This window comes from Podarcis pityusensis (assembly GCF_964106645.2).
Source record: "Podarcis pityusensis genome assembly, chromosome: 1".
NCBI lineage: Eukaryota > Metazoa > Chordata > Lepidosauria > Squamata > Lacertidae > Podarcis > Podarcis pityusensis.
Window position 1 is genome coordinate 75,626,311 of NC_138028.1, and position 27,830 is coordinate 75,654,140.

The 27,830-nt window shown below is 43.5% G+C and overlaps 1 protein-coding gene across 4 annotated transcripts in view; it reads left to right on the plus strand.

The window, feature by feature from the left end:
• The first annotated feature begins 6,759 nt into the window (after positions 1–6,759).
• Positions 6,760–27,830, plus strand: part of DUSP8 (dual specificity phosphatase 8) — an 88,143-nt gene continuing 67,072 nt past the window's right edge. Inside the window, exons 1-2 of one of the 4 annotated variants that reach the window (XM_080998870.1) lie at positions 6,760–7,098; positions 26,336–26,741. In XM_080998870.1, the coding sequence (XP_080854996.1) occupies positions 26,511–26,741 (231 nt within the window). In that variant the 5' untranslated portion in view covers positions 6,760–7,098; positions 26,336–26,510. Of the gene's footprint in view, positions 7,099–7,896; positions 7,914–23,339; positions 26,742–27,830 lie in introns of those variants that run through there. The other 3 variants (XM_080998873.1, XM_080998872.1, XM_080998871.1) reach the window with 3 other exon arrangements.

Consider the following 27,830-nt stretch of genomic DNA (forward strand, 5'->3'; position numbering starts at 1 on the left):
GCCTTCTAGCACCTCTGGCTCCCACACTACTGGCCTGAAGGGCCTGCTCTTCTGAGTCAGCAGCTGGAGTGAGGACTGCTCCTCAAGACTGGGGTTCTGACAAAAACTGCTATCTAATCTAGCACCGCAAAGCTGATCCACAAATAGGCTGAGGGAGGCTCAAAGCAGTTCAAGGTCAGTTTAAACCTGCATGGGTTTTCCACTCCCTGTCTCCATTGACATGCCTTTCCCTGTTGTTGTTGTTGTTTATGAATCTTGGCTACACCCACCATTTTTCCCCAGGGGAAAGGCTGATTCCTGATAAAAGCAAGACCCTTGCTGTTTTGCTTCAGCACAGCTTAAACGGTTAAGTTGTCTTGTGGATTCTATATGTATTCTCCTTGCTGAATGTACACACGCACACTGAGCATCAGAATTTGTAGAAGGGTGGTCTGATGAAAGCCAGCATATTGTCTCATTTCAGAACAATCCACAATATGCTTAAAAACATAGTGGAACCTTGGGTTGTGGACGTAATCCATGATGGAGGCACGTCTGCAACCCGCAGCATTTGTAACCTGCAGCGCCACATCTGCGCACGCGCGTGACGCGATTTGGCGCTTCTGCACATGCACAAGTGACGAAACCTGGAAGTAACCCTTTCCAGTACTTCCGGGTTTCCCACAGTCCACAACCCAAAAACACGTAACCCGAAGCGTTTGTAACCCAAGGTACCACTGTACAGTACACGACTTGCATTTCTGGATCAGAGCAAGGTCCATTTCCCAATAACTTTATATTAAATGGATTTCCACAGTAGTGACCAGCCAGATTGCACAGAGCACTCATGGCGGATCTGGGCATAAATGTGGCAGCATCCACAGTTGTTTGCCTAGTTATGGCTAATTAGAGGAATTCTGCATTTTCATTTAGGCCGTGGGTCTAAGAGCCCTGGTGGAACTATCCTATGTACCAGTTATCCCAGATGGGAGAAAGCAGTTCTTCTGTGATAGGGCATGTCATATGCATGCTCAGTTTGGGAGGTGAAGGAGTAAATCCACAGCCAGAGTTAAACACACCCTCTGGGTGGATCTACACACGGGGGGGGGGGGGGGGGGGGAAACGCTATGGAAAATCACAAAGACTTTTTTTTGCTCTCCAGCGCCATCTGGTGCTGCATGTTTATAACACATTCAAAACACAGTTTTTTGACTAATGTATCCGAGTCCTCTGTGTCCCTTGAAATACTACCAGGTCTCACTAGTCAGGGATTGTGCTAGCAACAACACTCCCATACTTCCCACACATGGAGGGAGCTAGTGAACCCATGACAATGAGGAGTCTCCCCATCACAAACCCCTATATCAAATCCATGCCCATCACATGCAAAGTAACACCACAAGAACCCTCCTTCCTGATCAGCTCCAATGGCACAACCTTGGTCCTTCCAAGTCCCCAGGCATCCTTCAGGCAAGGATCTCAAGTCTACTTACACTGCTCATGTGTTGTGTTTTAGAGCACGATACCCACACAATGGGGAGGAAGGACACAGAGCCTAGCACCCACACAGCTTCCTGGACAAGAGTTCTGGGCAAAAGTTAAAGACTCACCCAGAGAGAGAAAAAGAAAGCCAGGGGAGAGCCAAGACACTCAACAGGGGGAACCACAGGCACACCCTGATGACAGCAAACACAGCCACCCCTTCCAGTGACTCACTCAGCGTCACTCTGTAGGAAAGAGGAACGGGGAAGCAGGAGAGGCGTGTCTGAGCCCCACCAGGCAGAATCTGAAAGAAAAGGCGCTCCCACTCACCTTTTGAAAGGCCTGGCGCAGGGGAACCAGTCATGTCAAGGCAAATGGGAGCTTCTGGAACTGAAACCCCTTCTGCAAGCTCTGCAGAGAAGTTCCCTACCCTTTTACCCACAGTAACAGACAGGAATCAGACAAATAATGGGGAACTAGTCTCTCTCACATCCCATAGGTTGTGCACACACTCCTGTTTTCTCTGCATCCAGTGTACTCCCACTACTGGTTCTGTAAGGAGTGTTCACAAGATGTTAGCCACAATCCATATCTATCTGTTGTTTCTTAGAAAATGCAGTACTTATGAAATACGTTTCTTATGAAATGATGCATTTCCTCTCAGCTTGAATTGAAGTAAAGAATAACCTGGCCACAAGGGAAGCTGTTTCCTGGGCTGCCGTTCCTCCCACTTCTGAGGGCGGTGGAACTACCAAGAGGACCCCCTCTGCCAATATTAGAGGGTCTGAACAGAAGGAGGCAGTCCTTCATATATTGACAACAGTAGAGGAGAACAACCCATTATCTAGCTCAGTCTCTCAACACCTTGGATTTGCTAAACTTGAGTGAATCATTGTCTTCTTGCCACTCCCAAACTGTGTTTTTCTGATTTTGTTTTTTTTTAAAAAAAAATATTTATTCCAATTTTAAAATTACAGAGAAAGAAAGAAAGTAAAAAAAAAGAAAAAAGAAAAAAACAGATCACATACATCTTATAAAAGACAAACAGTAAAAAGAGAAATACAAAAGACAAAAAATCACAATAAAGAATAACAAAAATCAAATTAAACCATTACAACCGTCTTCCCATTTACTTGTTTCCATGACTTCCTCTCACCTCCCTGCTTTGTATTCTAATTTGAATCGTATCTCCAGCAAATCCTTCTAACCCTCTTTTCATTTACTTATTTTAACATTCGAAAGTAGTTAATTCTCCTCTATCTTTATTTTACACTTCATATTTACTTATTCCATTATACCCTGTCTGCCAATACGATCTAATATTCTTCTCCAACCTTTTCTAACATTCTTTTATATTACAGTGTTTCTGAAGATATATTTTAAATTTTTTCCAGTCTTCTTCCATCGACCCTTCTTCCTGATCTCGAATTCTGCCGGTCATCTCAGCCAGTTCCATATAGTCTATCACTTTCCTCTGCCATTCTTCTCGGGTAGGCAATTCTTGTGTCTTCCAGTATTTCCCAATAAGTATTCTTGCTGCTGCTGTCGCATACATAAAAAAATTCCTGTCTTCCCTTCGCACCAATTGGCTGACCATGCCCAAGAGGAAGGCCTCTGGTTTCTTCAAGAAAGTATATTTCAATACCTTTTTTAGTTCATTATAAATCATTTCCCAGAAGGCCTTGATCTTTGGGCACATCCACCAAAGGTGAAAAAAAGTACCTTCATTTTCTTTACATTTCCAGATTTTGATGCCTGATTAAGGAGAAGTGAGTGGTAAAGATCAAAGGCTTTCCCCCTACACCTCTGTCCAAACTCATATTGACAGCCTCTTGCATGCTTTGTGTGTTTTACTCACTCCAAGTTAGTCCAGTGGCCTGTTTTTCTGAACTTGTGGTATTAATTTCTTCTGGGCTTTTCTGAGTCTGGTATCTAGCTAGGTGTTTGAAGGCTAGGCATTTGACCCGATCCTGCGGAGCAGTTTATGTGTTTATATTGCACAAGCTTGAAAAATAATTTCGTTTGAAAAGATATGGCACAGATACAGAAATATTTATTATATATAGGGTGTGCCTGATTTGTTTTTCACGTTAATAAAGCAAATGTCCCTTACTCTTTTGGAACCTACCACACAAGGATTTTCCACTTTCAGGGCCACCATTTCAGATTTCAGCTGTGGTGAAGGCAAACAGATGTTAGTGGGAAAGGATTAAGGGTCTCTGTCTAGTTTAAATATATTTCAAGATTAAATTATGGCAAGAAGACTGTATTTTAAAGTGTAGCGACGTTTTTATACCTCATAGTAACTTTAACAGTGTCTTCAACATGAGTCAAAAGATTCATTCCTTTGACGTGTGAGTCAAGAAAATAGGCCCACTTATGGTTTATCACAGTAGTCAACCAGTATGTAGTGAGTAATCCAGAAAGATAGGTGTTCCTGAGAAATCATTGTTTTTGACCTTATTCTGAAACAGAGGTGGGTGGATGATGTTCCCTGACTTCCCTAAATGGAGTCCCTGCCCGTTATCCCGCTTCCTGAGATCAACCCACAGCATCCTCAGCTTTCAAGGGGAGAACAGCCTTTCATCTTTGAAAACACAATTATGCAGGGAAAACTGATGAGCTCAGAAAAGACTTTTGTCTTTGGCCAGATGGACAGAGATTGTTGATGCCACACTGGACTCTAGGGGCTATATATGAGAACCAAAGAGGATCTCATACATTACATGTTGTATTGCCCCATCTATTCGGCCTTCAGGGATGCGATGTTACAAACTATTCCCAAATCAATAGTCAACTCTGAGGACCAAGTAAAGTTTTTACTGGTGGACGCTGATCCACGGATTTCTCACGTGGTAGCGGTCTTTGTGGTGAAGGCTATGAAAACTAGGGTATGGTTCCTGGATGAAACGGTGAGGTCCCTCCCATTGCTCTCCTAACCTGTTGTTGTATCTTCTTCCCTGAATGGTGGGGTTTATTGGGTAGTTTCCTTGCTGGGACAGCATAGCATGAATTTTAGCTTACTTTTATAATCTTTTTGTTTATCTTTTAATAATGTTTTATGGTATTTTGTGTAAAGGCATGGACCTCACAAATTTAATAAATTTGTTGTTTGTTTGTATTGTTAAAGGGAGGAAACCTTAAGGGAATTGGAAGGGGTGGGGAAAGGGCACTTTGGGCCTGAGGGTTAGAAAACCCAGCTTCTGTTGAAGCTGTGAGCCACGGTCTATACTAGGCCTCTGCTTCAACAGGACCTGGCCAGCTGCATTCACTGGGAGAAATGAAGAAAAACCAAGGAACCAGGAAGCAAAGGGACGTCTGGAAGTGAGGTTGGGTTGTCCCTCATGTTCTTACAATAAAAGGATATTACTGAGATGGGTAACTCTGGGAGCCATATTTCGGTGTTGGGAGTCTATAACATCCCTCAACTTGCAGAAAATCCTCGATTAATCAAAGGTGTTGTGCCATTGCACATTTAGGAGGCACACCCTCAAACAAAGGCTCTTCCTGAAACATTTGTGAAGAATTTGGGTTGGGTTGTTTTTAATTTTCCCACGTAAAGTACCCAAGCTTAATAAAATTTAGATGATCTAGCTATTAAATGTACCCTTGCTTGGGGAAAAAAAATCCCTACTGGGATTTGTTAGAAACGTTGACAAATTAATTAAATGTTGCACATGTAGGCTACTGGGTATGCCCAAGCCATTCAGTTGACAATAAAACCCTGCACTGGCAGGGGAGAGGGAACTGGGAAAATTCAGCTGGACCTCTTCAGAGCAGCCACAAGGGAAATTAGGGAAATGTCAAAACACTCTCTCTCACTCTTTTTAAGCTCTTGGTTTGGAAGAATATCACAGTTCAAAAGCCTACCAATTTACAGAGAGAAAAGTCAGGCATGCATTAAAATTTTAGTCTGAACAAGGGAGGAATTAAGGAAGACACTCCCCCACACTTCCCTTTTCCTTATCTTGCATTCCTTATGGTTTTGGATTAATAGACTTAAAGGATTATGTGTGGAAATCTCAGGTAAAATGTTACTAACTGGAGTATCTGTGACAGAAGGGACTCTCCCTAAAGTATGTCACACCTCATCAAGGAAAAGCAGGAGGAGCAAAATTGTGACAAATGGGGGGGGGTTGGGTTTTGTTTAAAATTGGAGGAGGGAGTACAAGACTGGTGGTGACTAAAAAGGCCCTAAAAGGGTGACAGAATTTATGAAAGCTTGCTATTCAGAAGTCAGTCCTGGATATGTTTTGCCCATATGTTGAATTTGATTACAGCTTATGCAGAAATACATATATACCACATTGGACGGTTATGACTCTCCATCCTTGGAGGTTTTTAAGCAGTGGTTGGATGACCATATGCCATGGATGCTTTAGCTGAGATTCCTGCATTGCAGGGGGTTGGACTAGATGACCCTTGGGTCCCTTCCAACTCTAAAACTCTATGATTCTATGAGAATAACTGTGTTATTACTATTAACACTGTTTACTTTGTCACACAAAATGTAAAGGCATTTTCATATGTGTTGGCACGCATGAAAAATTCCAAAATCCACACTCGGGCAATATTTCTGTTATTATGCCAACCAAAATGTTACAGTAGCTTAGATACTATTTTGCGATATTTTGGTTGGCCTAATAAGGTTGTTGCCCTAATATGGATTTTGGAACTGTTTCATCTTCTAAATCTACCCTTCTCTGGGTCATCAGGACCAGCATTTGTGCTTCTTTGCCATATAGAAAAAGCACCACTAAGGTTTCGATACAAGAATGCATTTGTACTGGAGGTCATTTGGTACATCACTCCATCTGATGTGAAAATCTTAAGCCTGCTTCATTCAGCAGCCAACCAATTAAACTTTGTCTTGACTTTGGCACAAGGGAAAAAATATTTCCCAGTTCCTCCTTCTGAGCAGCAGGGATTATCTGTGCGCCGCTGAAATGAGCCAGCCCTCCCTTTCCCTCCTGCAACAATAAATGCCACATTGATTTAGAATGAGCGGCTTGTTTTACAGTGCTGCATCTCTGCACCAGCTTTCTCCACCGAGGCTGGGGCATTTCCCTTTTAAGAGCTTGCAAAACTGGAAGGGAACGAGGCAAAGAAGGAAAATCTAGGCCATTGCCCCTTTTAAGCTGCAATTCTGCCTGCCTGTCTCCCTTTAATCTGCACCCAAAGCCCCAGGATCAGAGGCTGACGTCATCCTGCCCCTGAGCCTCCCTCTCTGATTGGCTGAGGGTGACGTCAGGTGCTTTTTTTCAAGGCATGACCTCATCCTCAGTTCATTTTTAGTTCTAAAGTGCAACCTTCTGTCTTCCTGGATCCCTTCAGCCCTGTTAATGCTTATCTGTGCTACCTCCCCCCCTCACACTACCCTCGCCCCTTCTGCAGATACATGCCTGCCCCTTAGTTACAGGGCTGGCATTATGAGCGCATTTCAGTGTGGCTGCGCGCGTGTATTTGCAGAGGGTTAGATCTTGCATCATCAGCACTTGCCCCAGCGTTTCCAGAGCGTTTCCCACCCGACCTTCTCGTAATTGTGGTTAAATCATCCTGACGAATGTGCAGAAATCTGCAATCAGCTGGAGGGTTTAAAGGGCTTTGATCCTAGGCTGCAGAGGAAGTGCCAGGAAGGTAAGTGTTTTTAAATGTTATTAAGGATCCGCGCGAGAGTCGGGGGTGGCGGCGGGGACTGGACTTCCACATATCGCTTAATGACCCTGCAGAATACTGCAGTACGGGAGATCCCATGCGGGTTTGTATGGGGGGCGGGTGGGCAGCGGGGTGGGTACTACAACCTGCACAGGCTTTTAATACGCTTGTTGGACCTTCCGCATCAAGACGCGAATGCTGCATGTTGCTGCATTCAGCATGCGTTCCTATGGAATCCTATGTGTAATGCCGGCTTCTACTAGATCTGTGACTGTGCATAAATTTAGTGCATGCATCGTAATCTTATCTGGGAGGGGATGGGGGAGTGGGGTGGTGCTAATTTTGGAAGGTAGAGTAGGTGCCGAAGGTTTTTGCAAAAAAATAAATAAAGGCAATGCTGCATACAGAAAAATGCGCAGTAGAGTCAGCCGCGCTGCAGGGAAGGGAGAGCTGCGTTCAGCGAATCGCATATTTATGACGTGTGTTTAGGTAGCAGGAGGGTTTTAAGAATCGGATTATACTAGGCTGAAATAAAACCGCAGGCTCCTGCGAAGTGAAGGGAAAGTCTCTGTGTGCGCGCAGTTGTGACCGGGGCGGGGTGGGGGGACGTGTTTGTGTGCGTTTCTGCTAAGAGGTGGTTGTTATGCCTCGAGACTTTTCCAGGAAGGATCAGACGAGGAGAAATGTTCAAGGCTCGCTTTGGATGCGGAGCGTGGAGTGTCCTCATTCTTTTTAGGATTGCGGGGGGAGAGAGAGACAGAGACGGTCCATAAAGCTTTCCCCCTGTGGTTTGTGAGGTTGGTGTTAACAGCCCTGTGGTTTCCTAATGCCGAAAGAGTTTGGTTTGCCGCCCGGTTCCTTGGCGCTTCGGAAGCACCCGAGGAAACAAGAGTCTGCTGCGTTTCACCTTGGCTAGCGCCTTGACTAGGAGCAGCAGTGCGTGTGTGTGTGCTGTGATTCAGCATTTGACGGTTTGAAAACAACAACCACCTCATCCAATAGTATGGTCAGGAAGGTTTGCCCACATTTCATGTCTTCAGTTCAATCAGGAGCAGAGCAGGAAGGGCCTTTTCCCCCCTTGGTGGTGGAGATGGGGGACTTTTTTATTTTATTTTTTGCACGATACAGAATTAAGATTTGATACAGCTGTGGCCAAGAAATACTGCATGCAGACGTTCTTCTGGGGCCTTTCCGTAGGAGAGGGATTGCCGACTTGTCATAATGCATGGATTTTTTGGGTGGGTGGGTGTGAAATCACTATGCTGTCAGTTGCAAAGGTTCTAATCCAAGCTTCATCGCTTTAGGCATCACACACACACACACACACACACACACAAAATTAACAACCTGCATCTCAGTATGATTAAAAATATAAGACTTCTCTATACATCTCTCATAATGAATGTAAAGAGTTGTTTCAGCCTAGCTCCTGCAAGCATCAGCTTAATAGTATGGCCATCTATAGAAATGCTTGTACTCCCTTGTTTTGAAGCCTTGCAACAAATGACTCCCAAGATCTTGCTGCAGTTTGGCTTAATTCTGGCACAACACAGTTGAATTACGCTAGTCAAAATGCAAAAACTGCAGGGTGGAGGGACAGAATCCCCATGTAAATTAGCCGATGCAAGCCAGAACTTACCTTTTCGTACCTTTTTTTGGTAAGGCCAGTGCAACTTATATTTAAGGCTTGCATGACTACCTAGAAGCTTGGCATCACAACAACCCTGTGAGATAAATTAGGCTGAGAATACGTAAAGCTGAGCAGACATTGATTTGCTTTATCCAGACATTCTAGCCATTGCATCAGGCTTACCCTCTGGGTACTATTTTATAAAAGTATGGCTATTTTCACTGATGACACAAAGCAGTCAGTCTAGTCTTTCGTGCCGCTTGTATACAGGTGTGAACAATGGGAAAGTAAGGGAAACGAAGCTGTTTTTAAACCGAATGTGCATTCTACTTTGTGTGGGTTTTGCAATCGTATTTTGCATGCAGGGAATGCAAAAAAGAAAAAGGAAATACTTTCAGTGTCATGGATGAAAATGCCCTTTGTCTGTAATGAAGTCTAAGGAGGCTATGTGTGAATGGTCATTGCATCCAAGCCAGGGAAGTGTGCTGAGCAGACAGCATTACACATTTTGATAGGTCAGCTGATTTGTTTTGCATGTGAACAATAGCTGAGCTCAAGTCTGAATGAAACGGTGTGAGCAATAAAGAGAGAAGGGTTGCTAGCTTCACTGCACTGGGTGCTAGATGTCTTCTGTTCACCTCAAACCTTGCATGGGATGATCTCTCTCTTTCTCAGTCTCTCTCTCTCTCTCTCGCACACACACACACACACACACACAGTTTGATTCCCTCTCCAGTTCTTTTCTTGTCACAGAAAGGGCCCAGATACCTCATCATAGGGACGATGGACCAGGCATCCTCCAGTCCCCCAGACAAGGCTACCAGATTTCAACTTGGATATGTTTAACCATTCTAGAGCTGCAAAGGGATTCATCCACAGCATCCTGATCCTCTCTTTCTTCTTTGGCCCCTTTGTCCATCTTCTCTTTCCAACTGCTGAGTGGTTAAAAAAAAAAAAATCCCTGGTGGAAATGGTTGGTCAAGAAGCTGTGGATTCGGAAAATTCAAAACCGCCCCTTCCTTCATGGCTGTGTGGTTGTTCAGAAACAGCATGATCTCTGGGCAGCAATTTAGCAGCTTGACTAGCAGGCCGGTGTAGACTGCGGTGTGTCACATGAAGAGAGCCTGCGCTTCAAAGGGGAATCCCACAAAGAAAAATGAAAAGCATCCCCAAAGCCCAGGGTCATTGGCCAAATAAGATTGTGTACGAGGAAACACTCTCCCACTCTCAATTAGATGGAACGACCAGTCAGATTCAGAGTACGGCCATCTGCACCTGTGCACTGATTCAGTTCTTATGAGCTGTGCTGAGCGCCACTCATTAAAATGTCGAGCAGCAGTCAGTGCAGGTGAGAGCAGTGACTGGTGGGAGTTAGGAAGAGGATTGCAAAGCAAGCCTCCCGGTTGCTGGCCTGGCACTGCAGTGAAAAGCACTGTCCAGAAGCACCTTAAATAGCATATGTTTAACTCCAGTACTGAGCTGTAGGCTTTGCAGAAAACAGAAGGGTCACAGCACCTTCCCCGCCCTGAGCACATGTGTCTCTTGTGGCTTGACAGAAATGAAGGTGAGAAGCATAGCTTGGTACTGGAAGTATCAAATATGGACAGAAAATGAATGAACCTTACAACATTTCATTTCCTCATGCTGGAAAGGGGTTGTTTGTAGATGGGCTATTTCTCCACAGGGGCTTGGGGAAAACACTTCTTTGTTTGTTCACAGGTCCAGCTAGTGTGTTTCTGTAATGAGCAGGATTTTTAAAACCCACACAATTGGCTGTGCAGGATGAAAACGCCTACTCTAAAGATCAAGCTATCCAGGCAAGAATTCTCCAACTGTTTAACCCTGAATATTCTCCAGTATGGCACAGTGAAGTTGTTAAGTGTGTGGATATGTTTGTACCACAGATACAGGAGAAGGTGATCTTCAGGTAATGTGGTCACAAGTCATAAAGGTTTAAGACCAGCACATTAAATTGGACCTGGAAATAGACTAGCAGCCGGTGCAGCTGACAAACCACGGGCAGAATTCAGTCAGAACCATGGGCTAGGAGTATGTGTGTGTGTGCACACGTGCACATTCATATAATATTGTATGGTATATGAAGTTAAACATGGTAGTAAGATGGTCTTCAGTGAAACGTGGAAAAAGGCAACTACAGATTCACTCTTTATTCATTATTCCATAGGAATAGCTAAAGGGGGAAAGTGGGGTGATGGTTTGGAAAGTGCTCTAAATAGGTAATGGTATGCATTGACAAGAGCAGGGTGGAATGAACGGAATATGGCTTGTTGAAACTTTGTATATCCCTTCATCCTGGGCTTTTAATTTCACACGGTGAAATTTGCGCAGCCTTAGTGGATTCCACATCTGTGTTTGTGTGTTGTAGCAAAGAAGACAAGAGAGTCTGGCGACTTAAAGGCTGTTATTTCAGCATGAGATTTCACATCCTTGTTTAAAAAGATGGAGAAAGTATGCAGCATGTAAACAAGAGAAACACAGCCCTGAGTATTTATAAAGTATGGCCCTGTCACTGAATTATCTGCAAGAAAGCTGCAATTTTTATTTATTTTACTTTTGTACAGGGGTCATATGAAATCCTTGCAAACTGCAGCAGCCTTTCACTTTAGCAACAGGACAGAGCCATTTCAATACTTTCTATCCAAATGAATAATAAGTTAAAACTAGTCCTTCAAGCTCTGCATTTTTCCCACCCCATTTTGCAAAATTATTTCATCAAATATTCGTTTGGAGTAAGTTAGTCAGGGCAAGATAACATAGTGGAACAGAAGTGAACCTGTTATTGGGTTTTTCTAAGGCTTGTCCTTATGAATATGACTGCACTCTAGCAATGGGACCATAATGCCTACTTCATCATAAATTTGGGTTTAACTGCATTATATAGAAGGGCAAGCAGTTACTACATTTGTTTATTCATTTATTTAAAAATAGTGGGGTTTTTCCTGTTTGCAATTCATTGATTTATATGTTTCAGTGTAGACTATCAGTAGAATTAGTCAGAGTTATTTTATATGAAATCAATTATGGGATATATTAATATGGGCTTGATTTCTACTCATGGCTGACAGTTCAATCTTTGCTGCTGATTTAATAGAGACTTAGACCACATTGTGCAGTCAAATTTATACTGGCATGGTTTTTTTCTTTAAATGTGGAGAAGCTGGGTGGGCCGACATAGTTTATTTTGTAGTGAGCTAATTGAGTTTTTTTTTGTGTAGCATTTATGCTGGTTTAACTGCTGTAAGTTTATTTTCTGGCATATTAGTGAAAACTGAAAGCAAGTGCACTTGAAAAAATGCAAGTGCTTCTGAAAAGTAGGCGGCTTTTGGCAATTTTCCTGTAGACACAAAGTGGTTTCTTACGGTAGACTTAATGGACTGTTGATGGAATAAAGTACTAGAGTCTTACATCACTTGCAATCAAGCTGAAATGGGAAGCGGAGGAGAAAATACAGTGAATTCAACTCTGCAAAATTAAACACACACATGTTTCTGAGGCGTTAAAATAGCATAAATGGTAAAGATACCTAAAGAGTTAATCAACAGTGCAAATATTTCTTACACTGCTATCTAAGTCATGACTGCCAATAAATCATCTTTCCTACTTTTTATGCCAACATGGCAACAATGTTGTAAAACGCTATTGAAGAGCTTCTTAACTGTTTCAATTAATTAAAACTACAGAGAGCCAGTGTGGTGTAATGGATAGATGTGAGATTAGAATTGACGGTAGGGGTGCACTGCATGGGAATAGTAGAAATTGTGGAAGCAAGATAATTGACATTGGAAATTATTTTCTTGATGTCATTTTGATGCCTCGTGCTCATTATCTTTTTTGGTGGTGTTGTCTATTCCAGATACCTTTTCCAGTACCTGGGGTCCTGGTCACCCCATTTTTCTTCAGATATTTCTTGTTGTTCTTTAAGCCACAAGTGAGGTGGGTTTATACATTTCCTTACTGGTTCCAGATTATGTGAAAGACACAGAAGCAAGAAAGATAAAATATTTTAGTAGATCAACTTTGCAGGGGGAAAGGCTGACCTTTCAGTTGGACTGTTACAGTTTGTAAAACTTTCAGGACTCAGAGCCCATCTTTTGCAAAGTGCTACTCTTCCAGAAATAGTTAGCAAATGAAAAGTCACTCTACCATATGCTGGGCTGGTGTAGATCCGGAAGTTTTGTTTAATGTCTCTCCCATCACTTGGACCACAGTTGCTCTGTGTGTGTCAGAGACAGAGGCTGCTGCTATGAGCTTTAAACTATTGATCTGCATTATAGTAATTTTCCTTTCGGAGCATTGGCTTCTGTGAAGATACAGGACTTGGATCTTCATCTGTCTCACTGTCAGTCTGGCTTTGAATTGGGTTAGCTCCAAGGTGCACTAATTTGTTACATTATGCTGTTCAGTAGGTATGGTTCATAGACTGTGCCAATATGAGGAACTCCTGCCCAGCACCGAAAAATGAAAAAAGGCAATACAAGATGGATTTCTTTAGGTTCTCAGCTGATGGTCTGAAACATGCAGGCTCCCTTTGTACATAGGCAGGAAGTGCATAAATAATTTTATTTACCATTAATGTTAAAACTTCCATTAACATCAGTAAGGTCCAAATTCAGTAGTTTCACACATCCTGGCCAGTTTAAGTTGATGTGTATAGCAATATGTGCAGAATAAACAGGGGAGAAAACTACTCTGGAGTGAGTGTTTACACATTTATTTAGCTCTTTCTTCTTTTTTTATCAGTCATATACCAGTTCTAGTGAAATTCTAAAGCTAAACTGAGATCAGCAGCAAAATGGCGTGGGGGAAAGGATTAAGGCTGCGCATCACTGGATTGCCTCTGATTCAACCATGATTAAACTATGTCATGGAAAATAAGTAGGCATTGTATCTGTAGTTTTAATTCATTACTGAAACAGGGATGAATAAAACCCTTTATATGAGCATGTCTGTCCGCTTCAGAGCAACGCTTACAGGATGAATTCATGTAATGGTTAATGCATGACAAGTTTGCTGCGGGCCTCCTTTCCTTTCCATTGACAAATACTATGCTAAGAGACTTGGAGTGTGTTGATGGTGTGTATTTATTGATTACATTTGTATCTTGCTGTCCCTGCTATGAGCTCAGCACTGTGTGTGCTGCTCCCTCCTCCTCCTCCCAGTCTTCCTATGCTGTGTTGAAAGGTAGCCCAAAGTGCTTCCAAATGAATTGTGCATTTGAACATGGGCACCTTTGAACCTAGTACAACAAGAACTGGCAACACAGGCAGGCAACCAGTCAGGTCTCGAAAATCCCAAATGCACTCTCTGTGTGTGTGTGTGTGTGTGAGAGAGAGAGAGAGAGTTGGGCGGTGATGTTCCTCAAATTTCTGTTTCTTTTGTCAAGGAAATTTGCATGGCTGTGCGCAAGATAGTGCTTAAAAATCTGGTGACAAAGAAATGACTCGATGGATGCAAGAAGCAGTTTTGTTAAGCATGGCACATTCTTTGTCCAGGGAAATATATATACCTTTTTAAATATATACAGTATGCTTTCCTTTTTTATTGCTCCTAAAGGGAGGCACTGATAAGGAAAAGCTTGCCTTCTACAATGCATTTTGGAGCAAGTAAAAAAAAGGAACATTAGAATATATATTTCTGTGACAAAGAGCTAAACCGGAACTGGGAAACCTGTGAGCTTCCAGATGTCAAGGATGATGGAAGTTATATTCCAACAGCATATGGAGGGCCACAGGTTTCCACCCAAGAGCTAAACTGAAGAAGGGCTGTTTTTTAGAATAAAAAACTGCTTGCTTCAGCATTTGAATCATTCCCTTTGCCTCTGGATATCCAGTGCCAGTGGCCCCAGAATTTGAGGCTGGTGCCTTGACATTTTGAATTACTTGGCCTATAAGCAATCAAGTGATGGCTTCTGTTATCATGTGAGAATTATGGTCATTTGAGTTCTTTGAATGTCTTCCCCTTTTGTTTGCTAAAATCTGAGTTATCATTTTCACGAGGCCGTTCTTTTTTAAGCCTTCCTCCCGCCCCGCCCCCCACTTGTTCCTAGCTTTGACACCAGCATATGGTTTGATCAACTAGTAACTGGCCCCAAAGATGGAGATATGGTGCCAAATTGGAAAGGGATTCAAAAGGAAGAAAATTATCCACTTGGTTCTTTCCCATGACCAGTGGGCTTTGTTGCACCTAAAAGACCAGCTGCCCTAACTGCTTTTCATTTCCCCTTCTAAAGAACTGCTGAAACATGTGATCGGGTTGCCAGCATCCTGGCTTGACCTGCTCCTGTGTCGTTAACAGCAGGCTGGTCTAAAGAAATTGGTAGCTTTTCATTGCATGGGCATGGCACGGAGCATATTGCCATCTGCTAATGATCTGTATCAGCCTTCCCTAGTCCAGCTGTGCTGCCTGGAGATAATGGAGGGCACCAGGTGGAGAAGGATGATATAGACCAACCTTAAAGGCGAAGGTGCAATGGCTGATCAAATGTTTACATTCCTAACTGGTAGTAGACCAGGTTATTTACAATCCACATTATTCAGGACTGTGCACTTAAGCAGGAGCTGGAGCCAGTCTCACCTTGGAGTATACCTTCATGTTGGATGTTTCTGCAAATGTTTCTTGCATAAACACTTTACACTTGTAGGTGCATAATGCTAAAAACTTTATTGTGCCCCTTAAAACGTAATTGTGAAGTGGCCTCCTTGGATAGGGCATGCCATCAGACAAAGGACAGGCTTTTGATAACAAGAATGCCCTAAAAAGTATACAACTTTGGAATCCATTTTTGAGAACAAATACTGGAATGTTCTGCCTCCCTTTTCCAGCCAAAGTGGCTAATGAGCTGACCCATTTTGCCAGCTGTTACATCAATGATCCCACTGGAGATTATCTGTGCTGGAATGCTTTTTCCCTATTCTGTAAATTGGTGCAGTGAGGAATGAGAGATTTTGTGATGCAAGAAGAAAACCATTAAGTTCCAGCAGTGCGCATTTGCTACTCTGGGTAGCTGGGCTGGATGAGGGAGGAAGAAGAACATGCATTTGGTTGATCTCTTACCCTCCTCCCAAAACACTGCATCAGCAAGCACAGCAATCCTGTTTGTAAATCGCAATTTTCAACCTAAAATTCAGGAATCACATATCCCATAGTGTTGGCCCATCATCTGCATGCCAGATGTTCTTCCTCTTGGCATAAAGGTAGAGTATGTAAGTAGGACCTCTCCAAGCTCCCCGATAGTGCCAGCCTATGAATCTCTTTGAGAAACTATTGTGCTTACAAGTACTGGTGAATGCAGGAAGTTGGACAGGTCTTGAACTGGATTGAACAGCTAAGGAACGGTCACACCTAGGCCAGTGTTTTGCATTACTTTTTATTATACTGGAGGACTTCTCTTAAATCATTCCCAGAGATTTGCAGCATTGTTGGAAACGATAATATGTAAAAAGTTTCCACAGTGACATTTTTAAGCATAGGAGTGATTATAACTTGGACAGTAGCTCCTGCTAACTTGTGTTCAGTATGAAGTTAAATCACTCTGAGTGCTCTTCCATTACTCCAAAGGTGACTTCATAGAGTAGAAACTCAATGCCTGTGTGAGTGTTTACATGAGGGGTGGGATTCTGTGGCCTTCCAGATGTTGCTAGACTCTAAATCCCATCTTCCATGACAGTTCCCCACCCCACCCCACCCCGGTTTTCAAATTAATTTATCTTGAGACCATCATTGCAAGGTCACTGGACATCAGAGACGGGAGTATATTACATGCAAGGAAGGGATGTCCTTGATTAGTCTTCTTTTTCCTCCCTTCTGTTTCACTTCAGAATAATTGCACCCCCAACCCATCATGGGATGGGTTATTGAAGTATACTCAAGCATGTACGCCTGTCAGGAACTGTTAGGAAGCATGTTAGAAGGCTGTGGAAAACGGGACTCAGATGGTGGAGTTGTTGATATTCGCTAATTGTTCCACTGAACTCTTACTCCTAGATAAGTGTGCACAATTGTAGGTTCAATAACTGTATATTTGGGGCTTCTTGGTATTGCTGAAAACCCCTTTTCAGATTTCTCAATATAAATGGTTGTGTGGGAGCTTAGGAATGCAGAAGTCTTTCTGGAATTCCACTTTTACAGTCAGTCATTGGAGTTCATGGGAAGGGTACATTGTTGTCTTCTTATGTGAGTCACTCCTATGATTTGAACCATATCCTTGGGTAGGTTTATACATGTGCTTATTTGTTGAAATGTCATGGCTCTGCTGAGAATGCAGGAGTCCAGTGGACCATTTTGAGTTGGGAGACTATGGACAAGCTCCCACAAATATTAGACTTGCTTCTTCTCTCTGCCTCTTCAGAGTTCAGGTAAGGCTGGCCTAATTGAATATGCTCCAGAAATCTTTCCCAAATACAGAAAACTGGATGTTCAGGGGGAAAGGTTTTAGTCTAGTGTACTCCCAAGCGTGCTAGTTTGTATATACAGAAAAGTATTTTGATTCATGTTCTTATTAACAGATTTTGGCTTTTCACTTGTACTTGTCACAGTGCTAAAGAGTCTTACAAATGCCTATCAATTTCCATATGGGCAGCAAGAATGAGGGCTACAAGATCTTATGAAGGAAACGTATAATCTTTTCTGGGAAGATGCCCAGGACAGATGGTCTAGGAGTGGTTTGACCCATTCTTTTTTTGTTAATTTATTGGTATAGAATTGAGAAACTGCCTTCCAGGTCCACAATGTGTGTTATTTGCAGTTCCATGAGCATATTAGGAAATGCAACTTAAACTCCACTATAAGAAGACTGAAATGTCAACAATGAATCAACTTTGTTCAGTGATTAAACAGTCTTTAATTATTTTTGTGTGTCAAATAGAGGTCCAGAACTCAGGTTATATAGCATGCCCAGTGTCTGCTTCACATGCTTCTTGTAAACTATCCATGTTTCCACAGAACAGACTAAGAAAGCTGTTGTAAATACTGGAAACCAAGGCAATTCATGTGAAGTGTGTGGCGTTAATTTCCAAAATATTTTCGACCATTTCATTCTTGTAAGTTGCCTTGAGGTCTTTTTTTAGATAGGTGGGCTATCCTTTCTTTTTTCTTTTTTGAATAAATAAGTAATATAAAATAACACTTGATTGGCATGAGCAGTGAAAATCTGCACTCATGAAAGTAACTTCTGTGCTGAATGTCTTTTAATGAGCGATGTTACGAAAATGCTAATTACGCATATGTTGCCCTATTTTTCTAATTGCACCTGTTTTCAACATTGGTTTGCTCTTCAAAAGTTAGCCAGAGGGAGTGCAGAGATTAGTACAGAAAAGGGGGGGGGGCTGGGAGTGGAATCCCACCCGATTTGAGTGGATAATGGCCATCTCTTGAAAAAGACTTTCAAAGATGCTTTTGGGCCCAAAAGCAGACAAGGTATCTCCACCCACCCACAATGGGCAACACCTTAACAGGGCAGTCTGTGGAGATGTTGTCCCCCGTTCCAAACTGATGTTCTGGCTGTAGGAAATTGCCTGGGCAGCAGAGAGAACCAGGCTATGCCTGAAATAGTAAGAAACCTGGTCAGTGTCTGCCGGGGCTCTAAGGTATAGCTGTTGCCTGGCATCTGTGCGGTTGCTGTGGAAACACAAGGCACTAACTTGTTAATAGGACTCGTATCCTTGCTTGCCACTACGGCAAAAATATGAATAATGATTTGGTAATAGTCATGTGATGTAGGGATTCCTTGTGTGGCATGGGGGTGGGTGCTAGAGTGAGGCTTGCTAAGCACTTAAGCACTTGAAAGAAGAAGGGGTGGGTGGGAGGGAGGGAGAGATTTTAGCTACAGTGCCAGAATTTACATCTTAATAAGACTGTAGGTAGCTGCCCAGCTTAAGCCATCCTGCCAGCATTTCAGGTTCTAAGCTGACAGTTACTTGCCTTAGTAATCCTTCCGGCAGATAATAAACTGCCATGCCTGAAGACTGAACCAAGAATTACTTTCTGTCAACCCCTTGCCCTGCACATATTTTATTCTGAAGGCTTGCACACACTGTTACCCTTTACCCTTTAATTGCTGTACCAGGAAGCAAGTGCTACATGTAGCTCTCTACATAATGGCAGCCCTGTCTCCAAGCGGTGGCTACAGAAGATTCACTAAACAGCAGCTGGAAGCCCCAGGGCTATATCTGGCCTCTTACTTGCCAGACTAGAAGCAAATGGGGTATGGAGAAAATAGCTGGGGATTTACTCAGACCATCTCACTATGTGTTTAGTGGCTGTGTGGACAGGCTTTACATGCAAATAGATGTAGATCATGGGTAGGCAAACCAAGGCCCGGGGGCCGGATCCGGCCCAATCGCCTTCTCAGTCCGGCCCGTGGATGGTCCAGGAATCAGCATGTTTTTACATGAGTAGAATGTGTCCTTTTATTTAAAATGCATCTCTGGGTTATTTGTGGGGCATAGGAATTTGTTCATTCCCCCCCCCAAAAAAATATTGTCTGGCCCCCACAAGGTCTGAGGGACAGTGGACTGGCCCCCTGCTGAAAAAGTTTGCTGACCCCTGATGTAGATCCTGAATGGCCCACGATACCGCCCCCTCCACATGCTCCACCACGGAGGAGCACATATTCTACATTGCAATGTGCCTGCAATTGTGCTGCAGCATTCTGTGCTAACCAGTTTCAGCTACAAAAAGAGCCTCATGTCCAGTACTGTACATGCAGTAATTTATTTGTGTAGTTAGCAACACTTGAACGAAAAGCTAATCCTGGTCCAGCAATGGTCATAGCTCTTATATTGGCCAAAACTGGTGAAGGGGCTGCAGAGGCTATCTGGGCCTCCAGTAATGTAGCTGGTTGCAGGAGCACCTCCAGATTTTGTGTCTTCTCTTTCAGAGAGGCTGTAACTTCATTAAAGGCTGACAGTTGGCCAGCTTCTCAGACACAGAAACCACTCGCCCACAGAGCCTGTCTTGCCAAGATTCTAGCTCGTTTCCCCTCATTCATTCCACCACTCCATCCAGGTATGCATCCAGGACCTGCATGGCATCTTGCTTCAGAGAAATAGAGCTGAGGGTCACCAGCATACTTTTGGTAGCTTGTGTTAAGTCTCCTAATGGCCACAAATAGCACTGGGCATAAAGTAGGGCTCCATAGCTTAATTGCTTGGGGACCAGAAAGCGCTGTCCCAATGCTACTGACTGTGCTTGGCCCAGCGGATAGGACTGGAACCACTGTAACACGGTGCCCCTGATGCCCATCCCACAGAGCTAATACCGGAGGATACCATGGTCAATAGTATCAAAAGCCACCGAGTGATTGAGAAGAAGGAGCAAGTTCACACTCCCCTTGTCCCATTCTTGATAATGGTCATCCATCGGGGCAACCAAGAGCAATTGGGTCCCATGGCTAGGCCTGAAACCAGATTGGAATGGGTCTAGATCAGGGTTAGGGAACAGGATCTGGCCAGCTGGCAGGCTAGTCGCTCAGGTCCCTCAGCCCCTTGGTGCTGATTGCAAACTCTGCTTTGGAAGGCGTTGGCTGCATTTGGGCATGGCTTGCATCTGCTGTCCAATTTAAAAGGTGCTGAATGCAAGCCCTGCTTGTCAAGGAATTATTAGAAGTACACTTTAAGGTTTCTGATTTGTTCTTTCTCAGCCATGGTTTTACTAGCACCGCATCTGATGCCTTGTACGGTGTTGGGTGTGGACAGGTTCGCATGGCTTAGGGAAAAATAAGGGCACATAGGCTGGAAGTTTTGGCACATAGGCCGGAAGTTTGCCATGCCTGCTTTAGATTAGGCAGGCATGTCCAACGTCCTAATGTGGCCCATCGGTCGATTCAGTCCAGACCCTGTGGCAGTATATGTCCTGGGGTAAAATCCTAAAAAAAAGCCCAGCAACTTCAATCCTAAAAAAATATCAACCATAAACTTCAATCCTAAAAAAAGCTCAATGACTTTGGTCAGCCCTCACGCATGTTTACTTCATCAGATCTGACCCTCTTTGAAAAAAGTTTGGGCACCCCTGCTCTAAGGATTCCTGAAGTTTCATTCAAGGAGCTTAGTGCTCTCTTGGCATGACTCCACTGTATCTTCTCCTCCCTTCACTACAGGAACTGCATGTTGTCCTCAGGCAGCCTGTAGGTACCCTAATACCAATGTTAAGCTGCCTGTCTTGTCCCAAAGCTGCAGCTTGGCACTGCACCTCCTCCTTTAATATTTTCATTCAGGTTAACCCTGTGCCCATCTCCTCACTAAAGTCATTCAAGAGAGATGTGGGATTAAAGGATTATGATAATGGTCTTCAGGAGCACTCAAGAAGATTACAGTGGCTTTGATAAACTGATAAAAGAGGGGCATCATATTAACCTTCCCCCACCTTTAAGAATTAGTAGCCTGTGGTCATTGTATTGAGGTAATAAGGTATACCTAATTCCTTAATTTTACCTCATCTTCATAAAATGCCTAGATTTGCACCTTGCTCACATGAATCCCCTCTGAAGTTTGTAAGATTGTTGCTGGGTTAATGAGGAAGGTCTATTTGTGTTAACTGGTATCTTAAGAACATAAAAACCCTACTGGGTCAAGCCAAAGGCCCATCTTGTCCACTATCCTGTTCTCACAGTGGCCAAACCGATGCCCATGGGAAAGCAGCAAGCAGGACCTGAGTAAAACAGCACATTCCCCACTTGTGATTCCCACTAACTGGTGTTCAGAGACACATTGCCTCTGACAGTGGAGGCAGGACATTGCCAAGAAGATTGTTTTCTTGTTGGTAGCTTATGCATTTGGTTTAACAGTTTTTGTGATGTAAGGCCTTTGGTCCTTAACTTGAAGAGTTTTAGGTATTTGTGGCCTCCAGTGGGATAAGATGTTTTAGACCTGCCCCTTATATGAATGGATGTGATTTTAGTTTTCTCTTCTCTTTTGGGGGTTTTAAATATTTGGTTTTAATGTTTATACTATTCTGTAAGTCACTTTTAGCCACTTTTTGTGAGAATAAATACAATAAAAAAGAGTATTGTGGTTGTATCATTTAATATAAATAGTGCCTCCATGTGAGCCCATTAGCAGACTCTGCACACACTTGAACCAATGCCTATCTGAACTGGACCTCAGAAGACATCCTTTTTCCAAGGCCAGGTAGTGCTTCCTGGTAATATTCTTTTTAAAAAGCTGTGAGAGAGAGACAATGAATAACACAGAGCTTGAAAAATTGTAAATTCTGCTAGCTTATTAAATTGGGGGTGGGTTCAGACTAAATTATATTTTTAAATTCAGCTGTGCCAGAGTCAAGTCAAATATTTCCCCCCTCCCTGCTGGTTCCCAAGAAGATATTGTTTTCCTTTGCTTTGGCAGCCTGATAAAGAAATAGGCTAAACATTTTCAGATTCTTCCCTGGAAATTTTGTTATTTTAAAATTAATAATTAAGAGGGTTTTTTAATAACTTGGTTGCAGTCATGTTGCTGCCACTCTTCCCAGCAGCTGACCACCGCAAGTCAGATTCAGCCAACCAGTCGTATCCTGTGGCCTGCTTGTAGTTAACAAATCTCTCTCCTTTTCCTTTCCTTTCCTTTCCAAGAGGTGTATTGAACCTGTGGCAGGCCTTGACGCATGGCTAGTGGGCTGCATCCTGCTTGATGTGGGCCTGCTTTTGACTCACTTCTTCACTAGGATGGTTTTTGCTGGCAATTGCTCCTGGGATGAGGAGTTCCTCTGGGGGTGCAACCCAACCCCTCTCAAGTTAACACTTTCCCCCTTATTTGGGGATGTGTGCATTTCCTATGTCTTGTAACTCATGATTTCCACTTCCAGTTTGCTTTCACTGCTTTTGTGCTTTTTTGACATGTCCTTTTTCTTTCTTTCTTGGGGCTGGCTTTGTATAGTTTTTTGCAGGTAAATGACCACATTCCCCTGGGAGAAAATAGTGAGGTTGCGGGAGGGCACATACAGGGGGCTCAAACAGAAAGTAGATGGGAGCAAGAACCAAAAATGGGCAGGAGCGCCCATCTTTCTGTCACCTCTCTCCACCCTTGTCTTTCCCCTTCATTCATCCACACCTCCCCTTTCACTCAGTCTGTCCATCCCTTCACATCCCCCCCATTTACATTCCTCCACACACCCTTCCTGTTTACATGCATCCTTCCTCTAATTAGGGAGAGAGAATTATCCAGAAACCACAGCACGTCTGACAAGAAACGCCTGACTGCCTGCCCTTCTCTCCCTTTCTCTCCTTGCTGTGATCCAGTGGGGCAGGAGAGAGGAAGGGCAGGGGATTGCTGGAGGCAAGCAGGCACTTCTCTAAGTGTGACAGCTCTGAGATCCCCCCCCCCCGCCTCTATGCTGGCCATCCTAAGAGAAACCTTTTCCATGTTCCATGTTTGCCTGCTTGCATCTCTCTCTCTCCTTTTCTTCTTGCAGCTGCAGTTTGATCACGGCTGGGGAAATAAGGGAGAAGAGAGCGTGGCAGGAATCAGGCACGGCCATGGGGCTGGAGGCTTGACCACAGAGTGCAGTGACTAGAGTGCCCTGTGGAAAGTTGCTCCAGGCTGGCTGGGCCTCTGCCCTTACCCAGGAGGGGCCTGCCTGCCTACCTGCAGTTGTCTCCCTTTCTCTGTCTGTTCTTTAGTTCAGTTTGTACTTGTGCTGCTAGAGGACAGGAAGGGCAGAGGAGAGAGAAACAGGGTGGGGGTAGCGCAGGGCCAACCGGAAGCGGCTGGCAGGCCTTATGGAAAGGGCCTTTGGGGGCCAGGGCTATGTCACAGGCCACCACAAACCTTTTTCACCAATGACGGCAAGGTCAGAGCACAGGCTGGCTCAGTTGCTATTCAACCCTCACATGGATTTATTTCTTCACTACAGTTAAGCATACACAAGGCACCTGAAAACCGTGTTTCTTTGAGCAGCTGTGATAAAGTTTTGTGGGTTTTTGTTTTGTTTTTAAATCTCTAAGTCCTCTTTTGAGTTGTGATTTGAAAGTCCTGGGCATTTGTCCTTCTTCATAGCCTTGAGTATGGAAGGACTCCATTTCTGTTACCTTGTCCTCAATCTTTGGCCAGCCTTCTCTATTGGACCACTCCTCCGTTTCGTTCTGATCTCTCTCTCTCTCTCTCTCTCTCTCTCTCTCGTCCCTTTGTCTGTATTATCTCTGTCTCTTTAATGAGAGCCTCTTTGTCTATCTGCTTCAATTAATCTCCTGGCTGGAATTTGGAGAAATGGAGAGAAACGTGCAGCTAGCTTTCCCCCACCAGTGGAGAGAGATGGGTTAAAATCAGGAGAGGAATGTAGGGGGAGAAAGCCAATTAATTTGCATCCTTTCTGATTACCTTCAGTTCTGTAGCTCAGGTACAGCAGGGGACCCTCAGCAAGGCGGAAAGTGCATAATGAAGTGTGTCATAACAGTAGCAGGAGCCTCTGTCTTCCCCCTCAGACCCTTCTTAATTAGGGCTGTTTCAGTTTTAAAAGCCTGCCCTGAAGTGCAAAAGAAAATCTAATTGTGGAGCCTGAGAGAGAGAGAGAGAAAGAGAGAGAATATATATACATACATATTGAACTGAACCTGATGGTGCAGAGGGGTTGTATGCCAGCCAACTGCCAAAGCAACTGCAGTAATTGGTATCTTTGGCCAAACCTACGGATAAATAAATAAATAACAAATACTGAGGAGTTGGGGCATGGGAAAAGATTTAAGCAGAAAGAGTTTATTTTCTTGCCTTGGCTTCTAGTATAGTTTTCAATGCTTCTTCTACAAGGAAAAAATGAAGACAATACTATGCTCTCCATGATTTAAGGATTACTGGGCCATCGTCCCCTTGAATCAATGTACATAGACAGAGTTTTCAATTCAGCATCTTCAGGCAGAGCAGACTGTGAGTAAATCAGAACAAAATCCTATGCATGTCTGCACAGGAATAAGCTCTATTAAATTCAGTGGGACTTACTCTTAAGCCTTAAGTCTGAGGTAAATATGGAAGGAGGAAGGTTCAAATGGGATCTATGCTGATTGGATTACAAACTGGGCCTGCAGTTTTTGTATTTGTTTTTTAAAAAAACAAAGCATAGGGAGCGTGGCAATTGATCAGAAATGTAAAGAAAGCGGGAAATGTGTTTTCTTCTCTTTTAATTTGTTGTTTAAATGATGAGCTGGAAATGGTTTACTTTTTGTGATGGTTTTCTAAATAATTGGCAAATTAAGCCACGCCAGGTAAGATTTTCAAGTGGTTAGTTGCAACTTGCTAGATTTAAGTTATAAGGGTGAATACAGATATTGATTTCTTTACAGAGAAATTTCACTATGAAGTGAGAAATTTCTGTATATCGCCTCTGTTTTATTCTCCCTCACCCCAGTAAACCTTTATATGCAAAATAGTTGTACAAATTAGTATTTCTTCCAGTGTAAACTTAAACAGTACGTCCCCCACCCTGTGGTTTTCATGACCTATGTCAATGACTTTTAGAGTTTCTACTAGCAGGGACCCCTTCCCAACAGTGAGTTGTCTGCTGAGAAACCATAGCACATCGCTCTCTAGTCCAGAGCATATGGTGGCCATGCCTGCTGGGTCTTGTACCTTTTGCATGTGAATTAATAGAGTGATCTAGAGCATATTGACTTGCAGCTACGTCTTACAGGGTTTGATCCATAATGGTGAGCGTGCTTTCTTTGGTAGCTTCACCATTACAAACCTTCTTTTTGAATGGCTCATGATGGGTTTAGAGAAGGGGAGATAATCTGTGGTCTGCCAGATGGTGTTGAACTACAGCTCCCAACATCCCTGATAATTGACTCTGCTACCTGGCAGTCATGGGAATTGGAGTACAATAGCATCTGGAAGGCCACAGGTTCCCTTTGGTGTAGAGGAATCCCAGGCTCCCTGGAACATACTTTGAGAACCCTTCTCCTACACAGAACAGAGTGGGATTGAAGACCAGTGAAGCATCCAGAAAAGTTGAGGTCTTTTTTCTTTTTCTTTAGTTGTGCGTGATGTACAGATGATACACTGATGCTCAGCATCAAGGTTAAAAGCCCCAGGCTGTATCATTTCCAGGCTGCCATCTATAATTTCAGGGTTTTCTTTCTCTGGATGGCTGATCCATTAAGCCATTCAATGCACTGTGGTGCCTGCTTTAAAAGGGATGGGGAACATATGGCTCTTCAGATGTTTTTTTGACTCGCAGCTTCCATCATCCCCAGTCAACATGGCCAACGGTCAGGAATGATGGAAGCTGTAGTTCAGCAACATCTGGTGGAGCCACCTCTGTTATAGAACTCTATGTAGCTTTTGTCAAACCTAAGCTAGGTAATGGTAAAGGTACCCCTGACCGTAAGGGGTTGCGCGCTAATCTTGCTCTATAGGCCGAGGGAGCCGGCATTTCTACACAGTCAGCTTCCGGGTCATGTGGCCTTCCGATCGGCAAGCCCCAGGCTCTGTGGTTTAGACCACAGTGCCACCCGCGTCCCACCTAAATATGTCTAAGCTAGAGAAGAGCAAAATAGTTTGGTATATGATACTTACAGCATCTGACTACATTTTCCACCTTTCTCTTTTCTCTGTCTGTCTGTCTGTCTGTCTCTGTACTTCTCAACAGGTTTGGCACAATGACTTGCTATACAGGGCCTTAGCAACGTGGCAAAAATTGGCTGTTTTCAAGCTGCCTCCCCCCTTCCCCCTTCCCCCTTCGCTTCTGGGAGATCTGAGCTGGCTTCCCCTGCCCTGGGCATTCCTTCCCTTCTCCCACTTGCTGCGGAAGGGACAAGTCTACCATGGCTGGGGACAGACTTCCACGCAAAGTGATGGATCCCAAGAAGCTTGCCAGCCTCTTGAGGAGTGGGTCCGAAAGCATGCTGGTCATTGACAGCCGCTCCTTTGTGGAGTACAACTCGTGGCATGTCCTCAGCTCCGTCAACATCTGCTGCTCCAAGCTGGTCAAGAGAAGGCTTCAGCAAGACAAAGTATCCATCACAGAGCTCATCCAGCCAGCCTCCAATATCAAGGTACTTAAGCTTGGTGCCATTGGTCACCCTTCAATCCTGCTGTGACTCAGTGCTCCTGTCTAGCCTCAAAGGGCAGTTGACATATGAAGCAATGTAATAAATGATCTGCTAATGCTGTTGTACTAAGTTGGGACATAGGCTACCTAGTGGTCCTATTAGAGACCTTTTTATTTACAAATATGCAGCAGCCCAGGTTGCAGTTCAAAAGGAAGGCCAGTGCAGAACCAGCAAAGAGGAGCTTCTTAATCCTCTCCCCATGTGCTGTTTTTCTACTGAAAGTTGCCCCACACCAGATGCTTTTATCCTTATTGGAGAAATATGAGTATGAGTCAGAAAGGGTTAAGAAACTGCTCTCCTCCGTTGCCTGTCTTCTGCTTCCATCATGGCTGCATAATTCCCAATTCCATTGTGGTAAAAAAAACCTCACACAAAATTCATACACAAAGAGAATACTGAGATTACACAAAATGTGTAGTTCTGCCTTTAGACCAAAACTGTTTTGGGCATAGTGGGGACCAAATAGAGTTAACACAAGCATAGTAGTAACGAACATATAAGGCTGCACAAACACTGAGAATGCTGCTTGCAGATCTGATTGCTGCATATATTCACCCGCAATGCAAAAGTGTTTTAAGATTGGTTCTACACAAGCTCTTTTCTCTGAAATTACTTACTTTTTTTTTGCTTTGCTGTATAAAAATGAAACCAGAGCGGGGAATAAGAGAAAATATAATTAACCCCTCATCAAAACAGAAAATTACAATAAGGAACAATGAAGAGAGGCTGTTCAAGGGGTGATTAGAGGGCTGTTCATCATTAATCCCCAGGATACTCAATGGTCAGCAATAAAACAGGCTGAACCTGCAAACAGGAAGTTTTTAATTAACATTGAAAAGAGACCTTTGCTGAATAGGGCTTACTATTAAGTAAACATTGTGAAAGGCTCTTGGCCGTGAAATAGCACATTGCCTGATAATAAAGCACTATTTAAGTGCTATGAGGAAACGTTTTAAATTTTGTTTCCAGAGGATCACTAAAAAAACACACCAAACTCCACAGCATTAAAAATATTTGTGTGTGGAAGAAACC